The 16,851-nt window shown below is 29.5% G+C and overlaps 1 protein-coding gene across 2 annotated transcripts in view; it reads right to left on the minus strand.

Moving 5' to 3' along the window:
• LOC142326280 (uncharacterized) overlaps positions 1 to 16,851 on the minus strand; it is a 70,749-nt gene that overhangs the window by 15,828 nt on the left and 38,070 nt on the right. For both annotated transcript variants that reach the window (XM_075368639.1, XM_075368640.1), the window contains exons 7-9: positions 14,581 to 14,702; positions 9,926 to 10,109; positions 3,313 to 3,395 (exon numbers count right to left, since the gene is read on the minus strand). In XM_075368639.1, coding sequence (XP_075224754.1) covers positions 3,313 to 3,395; positions 9,926 to 10,109; positions 14,581 to 14,702 — 389 coding nt within the window. The remainder of the gene's footprint in view (positions 1 to 3,312; positions 3,396 to 9,925; positions 10,110 to 14,580; positions 14,703 to 16,851) is intronic.

Here is a 16,851-nt window from a genome sequence, read left to right on the forward strand (position 1 = left end):
CAATTACGTTTATCAATCAAAATTTTTATTTTTATTTTTGAGAAAGGTACTTGCTAATTGCTTTTTGAGAGCAATTGTGGAGTGCACCATTAATTGAAGCTTGGTGATCAGATTATATAATAATAATAAAGATATTTAATTAAAATTAAATACCTATACTTTTAGCTGAACTTAAGCAAAAAGATAAGTTTATATCGAGTTCCTGGAACATTAGAGATCATCTGATCGGCTGATTCTAACCACTATAATCAGTAATTAGATATACGCTAGTAGAATTTGAAAGAGCATAAATATTTATTTTTTTAAAACTATATTTCATTAAAAATGTTGCTGATATATAACATATCCAGTCAAATGTGATAACAGGTATGTACTATCCTGATTAAGAAAATCATGTTAATCAATAATTCCAAAGTGTAGAATCGAAAATAGCGTTCCAGCTACTGGAATTAAAGTCAAACCCACATTCCAGTTGATTAATTAAAATTTTAAAGAAAAAAATCTGTATTTTCCTTTTCATTATGTTTTTTCTTTTAACGAACTGTAATATCAAGATTCCATACCAGTCTGTCTGTAAACCGACTGGCATGCTAATGTAGATTGTCAGCTCAGTAACTGAAGGTTAGTAGATTAAAATCCTGTTAAGGATATCTTTCTGACATATGCCAGCATCTATTGCTGTTATTTCGCCCACTGTTATGACATACTGTGGTATTTCATCGTTCATATATGTTTTCAGAATTAATTAAGTGTTAATTTTCAACCACAGAATAACTCAATACTACAGTGTCTAAACCATAATATTCATGAATAAAGGTAATTTAGAAAAAAATTAAATTGAAATTTCATTTCACGTTCTTCGTTGTATTCATCGTTGTATGTATTTTAATAATATAATTCACTTAGTAAAGCAACTGATATTTCATACCTTGTTATATTTATGTACTACCACTAACAATTGTGTTACTTTGAGGGAATCAATATCGATTCATTAATTCAACATATATAAATTTCATGGATTCTGAGCCTGCTACTCTTTCACCCAAGACCTATTCAACCGGTTGAGCAGAAATTCTGTATTAACATATTTTTTATACCTGGGAAAAACATAGAATTATTGCCGTTAAGAAATGTTTCACCGTTTTAAGATGGTTGTCATTTTTATTGGCTTGCAGTAACAACTGGATTATGTTTCTTGCCAGTAATAAACTTTACTATAGCCAAACCGTTGATCAAATCAAATTCGAAATTCACTTGCAGTATTTGAAACTAAATTTTGTACAAAAAGATTTCTTTTTCGATAATAGAGAAAAGTAGCTTTACAGATGGGACAATGTATTGTGCGACAATTCACAAACAGAGTCATTACCATTGTTATTATCATTACCAGTGTGTGTGAAACACAAAACACATTTTCAGAAATCCGTCCTCAAAATGTTCTTTTAGTTTCTTAATTGCTACTCATATACAATTTAGAAAGATGCAGGGTCGATTACAAGCAGCAGAAATGAAATTCAAAAGAATCATGCTAGGGAAGATAAGAAAGGATAGGGTAAGGAGCAGTACAGTACGATTAGAGAGTAACTGAAATTGGGAAGCCTTATCGAGTCAATTGGAAGGTAGGTTGGTTTTGGCATTTTGAATGAAAGGATGGATAAGGGAAGATTACCAAACAGGATTTTTCATGCAAAGGAAACGGCTAGTAGACCAAGGATGAAATAAATGAATACTACGGTGATAGAGGAAATGCCTTGGGGGGGGGGGGTGATGATAGTAATGGAAGAGAGATGGTTCATGGATCCAGACAGGTGGAGAAATTTTGTAGAATCGGAAGAAATTTGGATTAAAAGGAACTGAAGATGATGATATGCAATTTATGAAGCAATGGATAATAACTGTAAATAATATCAAAGTGAGTACAAGATGTATCCTTGTCTCAATTATGTCTCTACTGTTGCTTGTTTTTCTTTGTTTTTTATTTTTATTTTACTCATACTTTAGCTTGAGGCCAGTTATTTGAAACTAAACTATATCAACTATAATAACAAAAATTTTAATTTGTACCTTAGTGTCATTGCAACTAGAGTTTACTATCAGAAAATTGTACTATTCAAATACTTTTCAGAGCTGAATGACAGATTTTGTTGGGACAGAATTAGCTTCCTTCTAGGCACTGAATGCAGTCATGGTAACGAGTCAGAGACACCACTAAACTGTATGCAATATTATCCAATTAGCATGTATAAAAAACAGTTGAACATGTATAACATTTATAAAACATGTTTTACACAAGATGTATAAAATTTAAAAGGTGCTCACCAATAAGGAAATGAGCTTATTCAAGATGCACATGCTGCTATCATTGTGATAAAGAGCAAGTGAAAAACATATTACACATATTGGTCCTACAACACACTTGCCTACATTAGGCAAGCCCAATCCTTGCCTCCCAAAACTGATGTATCAAGCAACGACCAATAGTGTTCTCAATAATACACAATGAAGTCAATATAATTATTACATTTTCCATTCACAGCTTTCATTTAAAAAAAAAAATTTGGCATATTGACAGATGTAAGGCACTTTTGTAAGGTAACTGTAAACAGATCAGAATAATTTTTTAGAACATATTGCTAAAGTTGGAGAAACTTATTGACACTATAGATAAGAATAATTTTAAAATAAATCATAAGCTATGAGGAAAGACAGATAAAACTGAGGATCCTTTGAAGCAACCAATCTGTTCAGAAAACACTACAATTAAATAACTACAAAAGAGCGATAAAACTTAACAGAATTTCTTACCTGCAACAAAAAAAGAATGAATTTACATACTAAAAAAACTGATTAAAAATAAATCATTTCAAACCATTGCAATCTGTTCTACAAGTGAACAACAAGCAACTCCCCCCACAGCCCGAGATAAGGATAATATAAATCTTATGTAAATAAGATGTAGTCTAGTAAACACTCAAGCCAACTATTCCTGAGGTGTGTGGTTAATTGCACTACAATCACCAAAGTACATCGGTATTCACCGCTTGGCATTCAAGTTCATATAAAAGCAACTAATTTTTATTAGGATCTGAACCTCAGAACATTCAACTTTGAAAATCAGCTGTTAACAACTAGTTAACCACTAGACTACGTGGGCTATAATAGAAATATGAAAAGAAGAAATCCTGGGGGATAAGGATTGATGGAGACAAAAGCAAATAAGAAAAGAAGAAATGAAACAGGAAATGAGATTCATAAAGAAATATGCAGATAAATTACAAACTAATATACTTAGATAAAAACAGAAATATTTACCCAGCAATATATGCAAAATAATATGGTATATTGACGGCACAACCACACGATGAAATGTCCATATAAGAGTGTTTCAGAATTACCTGAAATACCAAAATTAAAATCAAATTACAAAGATATTAGCAAACACATGTACATCAGCAAATGGTAGGCCTGTATGGTATATAAACAGTAATTAATACAGATCAAGGTGTAAACATGATTTCATTATTGTATGTATATTTGATCCATAACTGTAATGATTACAGTGAATTGACATAACGCAAAAGTCACTCCCAAAAATAACATAGTCATTGTCAAGAATATCAATAGAACAATGCCTGACTTATAAAACAAAGCTTCCCATTGTCATCTTTGCTTTAGTTGAATATGCTATTGTATATCAACTTGCAATGCTCATCAAAACAGAGGAGATATAAAATCAGTGATGTTTTCAACTCGGTTCAACACAAGGTTCACTGTGTAGTAATCATCAATACTCTCAGAAAAAGGACCTAAACCAACTGACTGATGTCTCTTTAGTCTCAGATATTTTACATGTGTCAGAGCCATAAGAAAGACGTAGATAAACAGTACAAACAACAAATTAATGTACAATATTCCGCTTCAAAATAATTTGTAATATAGACTGGTATAAATGTTGAGTAAAATTCATAATTACTGTTAAAATTTAATTAATAAAAATAAAGCTGATATTCATGTTTTTTTTTTGTTCAGCAAGACCATTAAAAAAACTATAATATAAATTTATTTTCAGTAATTTTTAAAGATAATAAAGTGTAATTTAAGGGCTCATACCTAGTTCTGTAAAAAATTGTTGCCATTCCAATAATGAATGTGAATATCAATAAAACAAATTCAAGTATCATATCCCAGTTATAATAAATATAAATACATGAGGACTTCACCAGAACTGGCATTTGATTAGCTAGTAAAAAATAAAGAGATGGACAAAAAAATGTATAGTATATATACATGAGTGTGTTTTTAAAGTAAGATCTATTTTAAATTTTCCACCCATACACCCCCAGTGTAAACAGATAGCATCTGCATAGCTCAATTACTTCAACCAGTAGTCAACTGTTAGCAACAACTAATGAGATTTGATTAAAAAAACATGGAATTTTTAAATCTTCCAAGCTGTATAAACCCAATTTTCACAATTTTTACTTCCTTGTACAAAGTGAAGAAAGTATTGTGATTGCAAAAAATTCTCGTTTTCAGATTTCAACTAAATATCCATTTTGAAAATTCCTGAATCCATTTTGACTAGTTTCAGTGTGACTTCTGTACGTTCATTCATATGTATGTATCTATATATTACGTACGTATGCATCTCGCATTAACTCAAAAACGATTAGTTATAGGATGTTGAAATTTTGGATTTAGGATTGTTGTAACATTTAGTTGTGCACCTCCCTATTTGACTCCAATCGACCGAACCGAAAGTGTCCACAAACACCCAAAATCTAAAAAAATTTGGATTTTGGACTTTTTTTTAACTGCAGTAATAAGCCCTCATTGAGAATTTTTCAACAGTATATCATAAATGGTACTTATTTTCATTGATTCCAGAGTTATAGCCAAATATAAAATTTTAATTAATGAAATATTTGGATCTTTGGGGAAGGTACATCAGTTCAAATCAAACTTCATCTCCTAAAAAAAATATGAAAAAATATCTTAAGTTTTTAATGAAATAAAATTTTATGAACTTTTAATTTTTAAAAAATTTGTAAATCTAATTTAAATAGGCGTACAAGAAAGTCATGTGTTGTCCACATCAGATTTTTTTTTTTTGTTGTGTAGGTACACTTGTCCCTAATATATGAAACATCGGTAACCATATTGGTTGCTTAGGTTGGCTGTCAAAAATGTTATATGTGTATTGGTATGGTCGGAGATTTTTAATTTGTGAAAAAATGGAACAAAGAATTTACATTAAATTTTGCTTTAAGAATGGAATAAAGCGCAGCACGGCATTGAAAATGTTGAATGTTGCTTTTGGCGACTGTTCTATGAATTAAAATAAGCGTTTAAAAAGTGGTACAAACATTTCTAAGAGGGCCGAGATTTTGAAGATGATAAGTATCCTGGATGTCTCAGCACATCAATAACCAATAACAATGTCAAAAAAGTGAAGAAAATGATCATGGACAATTACCAAATCGCTATCAGAGAGCAATAAGAATTACTAACTGGAAGTTCTATGCCATTTATGTGAAGCAATCTGAAGAAAACACCAGGATTTATGGCAAAACAATTCATGGCAATTTCAACTGCTCACACTTCACTGCTTGTTCATGAATTTTTGGCCAAAAACAATACTGTTATGATGCCACAGCCACCACATTCACCAGTCATGGACCGCTGTGACTTCTTCCTATTCTCCAAGCTGAAAAGAAGCATGAAAGATGATGTTTTGCCAACACTGAGATAAAGACAGAATCGCTGAAGAAACAATAAACTCCATACCAAAAATTGCATTCCAGAGATGATAAAATCAATATTGTTGAATAAATAAAGATTTTTTAAGGAAAACTAAAATTCTGTGTAGTTTTTATCAAACCTCATGGTCATTTGTTGCTAGTTGGTTATATTTATCCATTTATAATGAATGCTACAATTCAAAATACTCCCAAGCGTGAAGTACGAAGAGTAATCCGATTTTTAGTGACAAAAAACAATTCTCCAGTTAAAACTAACAGGCAAATTTGTGACATTCACGAGCTGAATATTATGAGTGACACTGACGTACGATAGAAATGCCATTCATTTCAGGAAGGGCTAATGAATGTTCATGATGAAGAATATAGCTAGTGGCTGTTGGTGAAAATGGATAATTTAACTAAAAAAGCTGACAAAAATATTTTTTAAAAAATGGCCTTTTTACGAACCTTTATACAAAACAAATATTTCATTAACAAATAACACTACACCTAAGATATTATCAATGAAATGGTATTTTTTCCTGATCAATAACATAAAAATATGAATCATAAATTAAAATATGCTGAAATAATATCAAAACAAATAAAAAACATCTGGTCAAACTTTTTTTTTTATTTCTGTAAAAAAAAGTTACATGCACCATATTCCTGTACAAATTTTTAAAAATATGTGTTTACCTGGTCTTAAAACACTAATAAAAATATTTTGTATGTGCAAGTAAAAATGTTTTTTTTTTTTTTTTTTTTTTTTTGAAAATTCATACAATTCATTAATTTATTGACCACTGAGCTAACATTTAATATTAAATGAAATGTAAACCATCAAAACACAGCAAATAGATAAGTTAAACTTACCGTATTAATTCCAAGAATCAATTTTCACAGGATCCTCTACACCTTCATTTGGTATTTAATTCTATAATTACATTAAAATAAATTGTTTTTATAATTTTTTAATATTGAATTTGTCAAAAATGTTACTGTTCTATAAATTTTGAAGTTATTTATTTATTTATTAATAAATAGATTTTATTTATTAATTATTTATTTATTAAGTTATTAATTTTGAAGTTGTTTATTTTGAAATTATTATGGACAAATATGCATATTCTGGTGCCCAGTACTGGAATGATGTAATATTTGAAATGTCATATTTTCCTCTTTTCTAATGTTTTACCATCAACCATTGCATATTGTATGTTTTTAATTAAATCATATGTTTTTCAGAACATAAGTTCTTGATTAAATAATCTTCTTTGCAAATGTGATTTGGTAGTTCATCAATTTATATTTTTGTTTATATCCATATATAAATAATATTTCTCATCTCAGCCTTTCATCCAGAGGTCTCAGGTTCGAATCCCAGTCAGGCATGGCATTTTCACATGCTAATTGTCATTCATCTCATCCTCTGAAGTAATACCCAACGGTGGTCCCAAAGGAAAAAAAAATTTCTTGAGTGTATTCATTTTTTATCATTATTACAAGCTTCCAAAATCTCTAAATTACACAATAACTAATTATTAGAAATTTATATGGTAAGTTTAACTTATCTAATTACTGTGTTTTGGTGATTTATATTCCATAAATTAGATATATATAAATACAAATTTTTTAAATTCTATCAATATAAACCACCTAGTACAAAGTATTGAAATAAATATCTTACCTTAATTTTACCATGAAAATACTTTTGCAGGATCCTGCATCCTCAGTCATGATTGAAATACTTAATAATAAATAATATGAATCTAAAAAAAGTTAATTTCAGTAAAGTTGTTTTTTGTTTTAATATATATATATATATATATATATATATATATATATATTCAAAAAACAACTTAACCACCAAACACAGTAAGAGAAAACCTAAAAAAAAATCCAATACCAATACCATTATGCACCGACTGATGCAGGATCCTACTAAAGTCGGCCATTGGTTTTAGTGTTTTTAGGGTTTTTTCTTACTGCGTTTGGAGGTTAGTAGTTGTTTTTTGAGTATAATTGGCACAGTGGTCAGTATGTTGAAAAGTGGTGTTGAATCTTTTAATAAATTAAGTCTTGAGTTCTTGCGATTATAATTATTTTATTGTAATTGCAAATATCATTTATATATATAACATTAATAACTAGTAAATCTTTATGTAAGTTTATTGTATTAATAAATGTGATGATTAAAATAAGATTTGATGAGTCCTTAGAGGCTTGTAGTAGTTTCATCAAAGACTGGAATAGGAGGACGCCTGAATGAAGTGAGAAGCTTGCTTATATACTGTGTACAGAGTTGCTGAATTGTCAGAAGCCAAGTGCATCCAAAAGGGGCTGTGTGAACTGTAAAGAGCCACTGAATCATCAGTAGCCAACCGAATCCAACCGAAGCCAAAGATCTTTAAATTTTAAAGTCCTAATTTAAATGAAAATTATATGTTTCTCATTAATAGTGAATTCCAAACAACATGAATGAAAAATAGGTGCCATCATTCTGGAAATATACTTTGCATTTCAGCACTACAGAAACATCTTCAAGCAGCTGCAACAATTGCTTTTAAAGAAAGTACAAGTAGACCTCAGCATTTAAGTGGCTAGGTCATATGAACAGTCCAAACAACTGAATCTGAAGAAGGCTGTCCATACGCAACTCTAAATCAATGTTAAAATTGCCTTCTACAGTTTCAAGAGGATTTACTTCTGCCCATGTATGCTCATTGCTTAAGTTGCTGACACTATCTCGAGTGAAATTTGTCTTGATGGTTATCAAAACATACTTGTAGAAATCTAGAGTTGTATTCCACCAGTTGCAGAACTCCAAGACTATCTCCTGGGTGTAGAAGTTGAGCTGGTTGTTTATGATAAGGATAAAACATTACCAATATGGGTTAACAATAATCCAAACATTCTTTTGGGTTATTTAATTTGTTTTGTTTAAGTGTCTTCCAAACAATCGAATGCAAAACTTCGATCCGCTTAGAAAGACGTTGTGTAGTGACGCCTGAACTGCATCAATAATAATTTCATTAATAACAGCATCATGTTGGACTGATTGTTCATAGCTGATACAAATACTATGTAGTGAATCTGTTTCTTGTAGACTGCAAAAGTCTCAGTAATTGTTTTGGGATCTGGAATCCTATAATTTGGAAAACATTCATATTCCACTATAGCAGCTGTAGCATTAACATTACACACTCCCAAAATTAATACCATATCATTAGTACTATTTGTAAAAAAGTACGACATTATTTCAATGGCAACCCGATCACATTCAAACTAAAGTCATAGAAAAACTTCACTAATAACAGCACAGTTTACAGTACCTGATATACTTTATGCCTTACAGAATGATTTAAACACTAATACAGTTAGCGCATTGTTGATCAACTGTTATTATTCCATTGTTATTTTTTAAATAATATTTTTAAAATAATTTATGTTATCTCTGTTGTTAATAAAAAGATTATTATATAAGTAATTTTTATTTATTTTATTTTACAATTGTTGTGTAATTTTCAGTTTTTTATTTTTTTAACAGCAATTTCTAAAAGTAAATTATGTTTTTATAAATTCTTCACATCCCCTAAAAAGAATTTGGTTTGTCTCCATGTTAAAAAGTACTTTTCTGATAAATTCAGTAACGTACAATTTCTAAATAAAATTCAAATTTTTCTAACTTTTCTTTGTTTATTCAACTTATCTCACACCATTTTGTTCAGAATTAAATTATCTACAATTATGTGAATTTAATTATCTATAATAATTTTATGTGTTTATTACCAATTTAACAATGTTAATGTACGTTAATCATAAAAGACCCTAATTTATTGGGGCCTAATTTATTGGTTTTCACCCCAGATTTCTCAAAAACTACTCCAGATACAGTTCTAGGACCTATTTTATTCAATTTTTCAGGTCAAAAACCAAGGAAATCACTAATTCTGTTCCTTAATTAATGTCCTAAAAATTTCAGTACAACCTCATTTCACTGGGGTAGCTGAAATCTGAGCAAAATCTTTCACTAGTTGTAACTTACAAACAAAGCATTTTAGGACATATGTATAAATGAATGTTTACCATTATTTTCATGATTAGAATAGGTTATGAAAGTCCCAGGTGAACTTCATGATAACACCCTCTAACTAACAAAAAAAAAAAATAGGTTGACTTACATTTTTGGATGAAGCATCACAAACTTTCACACCTAAATCAAGGCACTCAAATGATACTAATTTGTCGACTTGATTTCCACCTCCATTTATCATATCATCAATTGCACCTCTAATTTGTTTAACATCACCATTACTCCCAGTTGATGTGTTACCAATATATGTAATTGTTAATTGAGACATATCACTGCACAAAAAACACCACATTAAATTTTTAAAAAATTAAAAATAATAAAACCAACAGATTTGTTAAAATAAGTACTTTTGTACAACTAAAAATTGAACTTAATTATAAGATAGTATAATTTATTAACAGCTTCAAGTTACTCAAGCAAAACTATACTGTTAATAATAAAATATGAACGAATAGTAATAATATAAATATAGTATATTAAAATAAAAAATAAATGACAATGAATATACAATGAAATATATTTAAACAGTAAATATTGAGACAATATGGAATATGCTAAGCAGCTGTGCCAATTTATTTTAGTCACAGACAAATTCACCTGATTCTATTCATCGCAAACACTAAAATGTTTACTTTAAAAAAAATTTAAGACAATAGATTTAAAAAACATACATGGTCACAAACACACACATCTGCATACGTATTAAATACTTGCATCAATCAATACTTAAATCAAAATAAAGTACATGCCTCAAACAGATATACTTTAATTAGCATTTAAATCCCAGTCACTGAATTCAAGAAAAGAGCTTGAAAAATGTACTGTTTAACTTTTTTTAAATATTTAAATTAAGATCTTTAAGTAAAGAATGAATGAAAAATATTAAATGTAGATTTAAAGAAAAAACTATATAAAAAAAAATTATTTCAGGGAGAACTAGAAATATAGGGAAAGAAGATAATCTGTAAAAGAAAAATGAAGCACTAATAAAGCAAATAAAAGGTAAAGAAAGGCAAGTTGAGATTCAAGAAGGAGTGAAACAAGGATGTGCTGTGTTTTAACTTGTATATAGAAGCAGTACAGGAAAAGAAGGATATAACTGAAAGTGGAAGATATATCCAAAAGCAGAGAACAATTATGTTAACATACATTTATGACACAATTATGTTAGCAGAAACCAATAATCAATTAGAAGATATTCTGAAAAGATGGGTTTGTTGATAAGTGATATTTTCAGTCCAAAAATAAATAACAATAAACAAAGGTAATTGAAATGTGACATAAGATTTTTAGAAATTAAATATTAAGATACAGGAACATAATAATAAAAACTAGAAGCTACAGAATTTTGTTACCTTGATAGAAAAATTATAAAGTATGGCTAAAGTAAGTTAGACATCAAAGTAAGATAGGCATAGTTGGCACAAACAAAGATATCTTTATTGAAGAAAAATAAGTTTACAAGTAAAATATACATCTTTAATAATCTATAGGAATTACAAAAGAAATTCTTACAAAATGTAAAATATGGGTGGTACAGAATGCAGAAAGAAAAAGAATAAAGACCTTTGAAATGCGCTCTTAAGACGTTCAAAAATAGATCGGATAACAAAATTTGAAAAGCTCTTAGAACCAAAAGCAAGAAATTTAGGGCAGAATCTTTTTAAGAGAGAAAAAAGAAGACCCTGGTATGAGTATCCAGATTTAGTTAATTTGATGATAGAGGGTAAACATTTTTCAGAAAGACACAATATAAATCAGATTACTGAGGAGATAGGCTGTAGTAATTACACTGAGGTTAAATTTGAATACCTCTGGTTATTATAGTGACCACTGTCACCCTATTTTTGTCGATCCTGTACGTAGGGTTACTTTCCACCATGCTGGAAAACGCAAAGGTCATGTGTGTTTACCAAATCCAGGCCCCTAACTACAGACTGATTTCATTACTTCGGGTGCTGTCAAAGTTATTTGAGAGGGTTTTTTTTAACAACTCTGATGGTGCCTGGGACCAGAAATCCAGCCTGAACATTCAGGTTTTGAGAGGGCCACTTAACAACCAACTCTCCTGTTGGTGTGGCTGAAGGTGATACCACAACCATTTTTTAGCCAAGTTCTTCAACAAAGTTTTGTATGATGACCAACTATTTAAACTAGCCCAGTCAATAGTCTCCTTCCAGCTCAAATTGCTGAAATCGTCAGAAATGTCAAATTAGACTACGATGCTGGTATAAAGACCTATTGAAAGTGGGTTTGGAACAAACACAGAGACTCTTTGGGAGGGCTGCCATGTCAAAGCACCAGCATCTCAGAGACATCTACTGAGAGGACCGCATCCTACTGGGAGTAAGAAAAAGTCCTTGATGAACCACTATGATTGACAGGGCCACAAGAAATTGGATAGCCCAAACTAGGCTGGGAGTATCACTCACTATCAGGTATTCTGTCCTACCAGTCCCTTTTCTTTTTTTTTTGAAGATGATACATGGGCATAACACTGACTGAAATGATTAGAAGATGCAAAGTCAAATAGTAACATCAGAAGATAAGATTTTGCACCCTCCAAAACCTAGGATCCCATCAGGCACATTCCTGCTAGACTGAAAGGAATTAGCACCGAAAGGTCTTCAGTGGATAAACTGAAGAGAAATCATGGTGGAAGAAAGATGCACATATCTTGCTAACCTCCCAAGGAGTAAGCTAAGTAAACCCAATCTACGAGGATCGGTTCACAATCCTCAACTCTGTCCATCTTAAAAATAAAAATAAATAAATGTCACAAAATAATTAAATACCCACCCAATAATTAGAAAGATCCAGCAGCAAGGGACCAATGTCCAGGCTCTATGATTAGTACGGGGATAAGTATCCCCCAATACTCTAGTGATCTTATCCAAGTCTTGTATATTCTAGCAAATAGAGTTCTGTCACATATCTGTATTATTTTGCAAAATTGAAAATGGAAGATGACAATTTAGGAATACAAAACCTTTTTGGAAAACCTTCTTCACAGCCATCATCTTTAGTCATGAAAAGTATACATACATTCACACAAATATAACATCAACTGGAAGATAAAGATTTGAACAGTCTTCAAAGTTTATCATCAATGACCTTTGTAATTATCAATAAAATGTTGTAAATTATCTATAACAACTTGGTTTAGATAGTCAACCTGAACTATTATAACACAATAACTAGACTGTATATTCTGACAAACTGGATATTATACTCCAAAAAAAATACAATAAACAGCGCATCCAAAGAAGCAGTGGTGAGGCAGTTATGATGGTCAACAATAAAGTTAAAATATTAGATATTAGCACACTCAAATCATCTCAAATACCCATAAGCATCTTAATGTGTCTCAGTCCATTAATATAAACACATCTATGACAAACACCCATGTTTGTATGACAAAATGGACAACACGGAGAAAGACAAAAAGTGCACTTTTATAAATAAAGTCAGATTGTTGCCAGATTTGTTTTACAGTGTCCTATTAAAATTGTATGAGACTTTACATTAAACTGATGGTTTAACATACTTCTTTAAAGACAATAATATTACTCATATACACAGTTAATAAGAGAAATAGTGGAGAAAAACCAAAAAATTGAACATGTCAATATAAATTTTATACCAAGGTCGTAGAAAATCAGATTAAGAATTTTATCTCAAAATACATAATCTCTTTGAAATTGTGGGAAGTTTATTTTAATTTTCCACTACAAGAAATCATCTGCATGCACTAAAGTAGCACTTGCTCTTGTACATCTGCACCTGCTCTAATGGCGTTAGAGACAGTTTTAGGAAGCTTGATGACATCACTCTAAATGAATCACAACTACCTGTCAGTGTAGGAGTCAAAGACATCAAAATGAAATTACTATTTGCATTTTGATATTAGCTTGCATATCATGAGTTAAAGACCCTAGCAACTAACACAAAATCACATTACACTGTTCTAAGTAAGACTGAACCACTGAAGGCACTACTCTGGCGACCTTGAATAGATTTGAACCAGCAGCTACATTTTTTGGATACCATCAAATAAACTTGAATTTGAACAAACTTATTACACCTACTTCCAAAATTACATTTTTTAAACATTGTATTTAATTTTTTTAAACAACATTTTAGCAGTTGCATTTTCATTCTAAATGTTTCCAATATGTACCCTTGTAGAACAGGTGCTGCATAAATAAATTAGATAAAAGTAATTTTATGATCATGAATCTGTTAAGTTTCTTTTATTTTCTGGGGAAACTTTTGACATTACATTAAAATATTCAAGAAGTAAAGGATAAAATATTTCTCATTTATTTTTTGTCACTATTCAGTCCACTAAGATTATAAAAAATGTTAGATAGCTTTTAGTATTCCACAGATCATATGGAATCTTTAAATAGCGGCTACTCTATAGAATCTGGTAATGATGGATGCTAGGATGCAAATCAGGCAGACAAAGTATAGAGCCCTCCTGCTAGCAATATAAGTTTCAATAATTAAAAAAGAAAAAACCAAACAGACAAAATGGCAAAAATAATATTTGCAGTTATGTAATTACACGGTTATTTTTTTTATTAATATAGTAACAAGAGACTGATGACAAGTTTCAGTTATTTCCCACTATAAGATTCTGAATTTAAGATGCTACCACTCCTTCACATTGTAGTAAAAAAAAAACACAATTTTAACAAAACAAGCTTAAAAATAGTCGAATACTTTAAAAATACCTACTTTTTTATTGCAGCTTTATACTGATCATTTTGTGCAAACTTCGCCTGTAAAACAACTGGGTCTAATCCAGCTTCCATTAGAAGTGGTACTAAAGGAGGAAAGATGCTGTCATTCCACCTAGCCTGAAAATAAAAAAGGAAAGATTATATAAACTTGTTAACTTAATATAAACATAAGTTTAATAATGGAAAAAAGTTTCACCTAAAATAAACATTAATTAAGAAAAATTAGTAAGACTGGAAAACTAATCATACAAACATACAGTGCATTATTTTCAAGAAACAACTGGATAAAAATTTTACATAGTACTTTTGCAAAATAAGTCTATTCACATATAAAGCTCTTGGAAAGATTAAGAAATAAATAATTACAAACACAATGTTATTTGGCCACTACTAGAAAATTAACGGCATTGTAATCATTGCACTATCAAACATAATCTAATAGAAATGTACACCTTATTTAAGTTTGCATTTATTTTTAAACAAGACTGGTCTGATAGTATAGTTTGATTACTCATGGCAATGAACAACAAAGCCTGCCAATATTAACTTCCCCTGATGATATCAAACAACTACTAATTAGTCTGACATAACCTATTTCACCTTTTAATGACTTAAAACTGTTTCATGGATATAAATGACCACCAACGTTACTTCATTTGTACAAAATAAAAAACTGAAAGTCAAAAAAAGTTATGTTTATTTAAATTTAAATATTAAACTTTTAAAAATTTAAAAACCAGTCATTGAGTAAAATTTTCATTTTATGTGTTGACATTTTTAATGGTGGTGAGTCTATTACATATTATGTGAGGTTTACTTGTGCAATAAATTTAAAGTAGCAATAAACAACATATAAACAAACCTAAACATATATATATTAAGTGCATATATTGCAGTTACGTATTCATAAAAATTCAAATATTAAAAAAAAGATCAAAAGATTATTAAATAATTGGAAATACTAAAATCACACCAATAGAGTTCAATCTTTTAATCATCAATTAGGTTTCAAAATGTCACTTGGATTTCAATGATAATCATAAAAATTCTTCATATAGAACACAAACAGTAAAAAGAAAATATGGTAGTATAATAATAACAAAGTTATTATAAATGAATATATCTATGCATAATTCTATTGTTTATGACAAGTTGGCACTAAACTATTTGTTAATTACTTCATGATAAACCGAATCAGATTTATATTTAATGAATGTTTTTTTTGCTTACAAATCACTTAAGCGATCTTCTGCATAGACATTATACCTGTTGTTTTGCAAAGAGGTATCACCTGAAGTTATTGTTAATAATTTTTTTTTTATTCAGAAAATTTCATTTGGAGTAAAGTGAAAATTATATTATAAATGAACTATATCTTGTTTATTTAGAATATATGATGATGTGCTTTTGTGCACAACACATTTCAAATGTTTAAACATGTTACCATCCTTTTTAACATAAATATATATGTACACTATTCAATACTAAAGTAACGAGGAAGCTTGACAGACAACTGAAAGTACCTATAATTTATTAGAAAAAAAAAAATTCATTGCAATGAATCTCATTCAGTTTATTATTAAAGACTGAACAGTTTGTATCTTTACTGTGAATTATAAGTTTGATTTTTAGTTACAGATAAAAAAATTAGTTATTAAAACTAAAAATGACATGAAAATAATATCATACATACGATATGTCTATCACAATCTAGAATATACACACAATATGTCTATCACAATCTAGAAAATTCTAACATTGAAATATTTATTATGTACACACAATAGTTGTAACATGAAAAAGCAAAACAATAACAAAGTATCAATATTTTTAGGCCAAGCAACGCTCAAATAGAATATTACCATATAAGAAAATAATGAAGATGCTCATGTTATATAACAGAATAGTGAGTGATGTATGAGTCACATAAAAAACAGCATAATTAGTTAAAAAACTTTTTTTATTTTGGTTATAAAACTTTATTTTTGTGATTGGATTTTAATTAAATTTAATTCACTATTAAAATATATTTGATAAATTAAAATGTACTTTTACACTGTTAACTTATTATTCTTAGCCAAATCGGTTTCTTAATGTAAAAGCACTTCAACTGCAACAATACATGTACGTATGTTTTAATTATGAAAATCTTACTAGAAGTTATACATTTAGAAAATAGAAACCAATCTGGTAATTTTTTATTCAAGTTAGACTAAAATATGCATTAAGTCTACATTATGGAAATGCGTCGACAATATATATAAAC

Source organism: Lycorma delicatula, chromosome 6 (genome assembly GCF_047948215.1).
Source record: "Lycorma delicatula isolate Av1 chromosome 6, ASM4794821v1, whole genome shotgun sequence".
Lineage (NCBI taxonomy): Eukaryota > Metazoa > Arthropoda > Insecta > Hemiptera > Fulgoridae > Lycorma > Lycorma delicatula.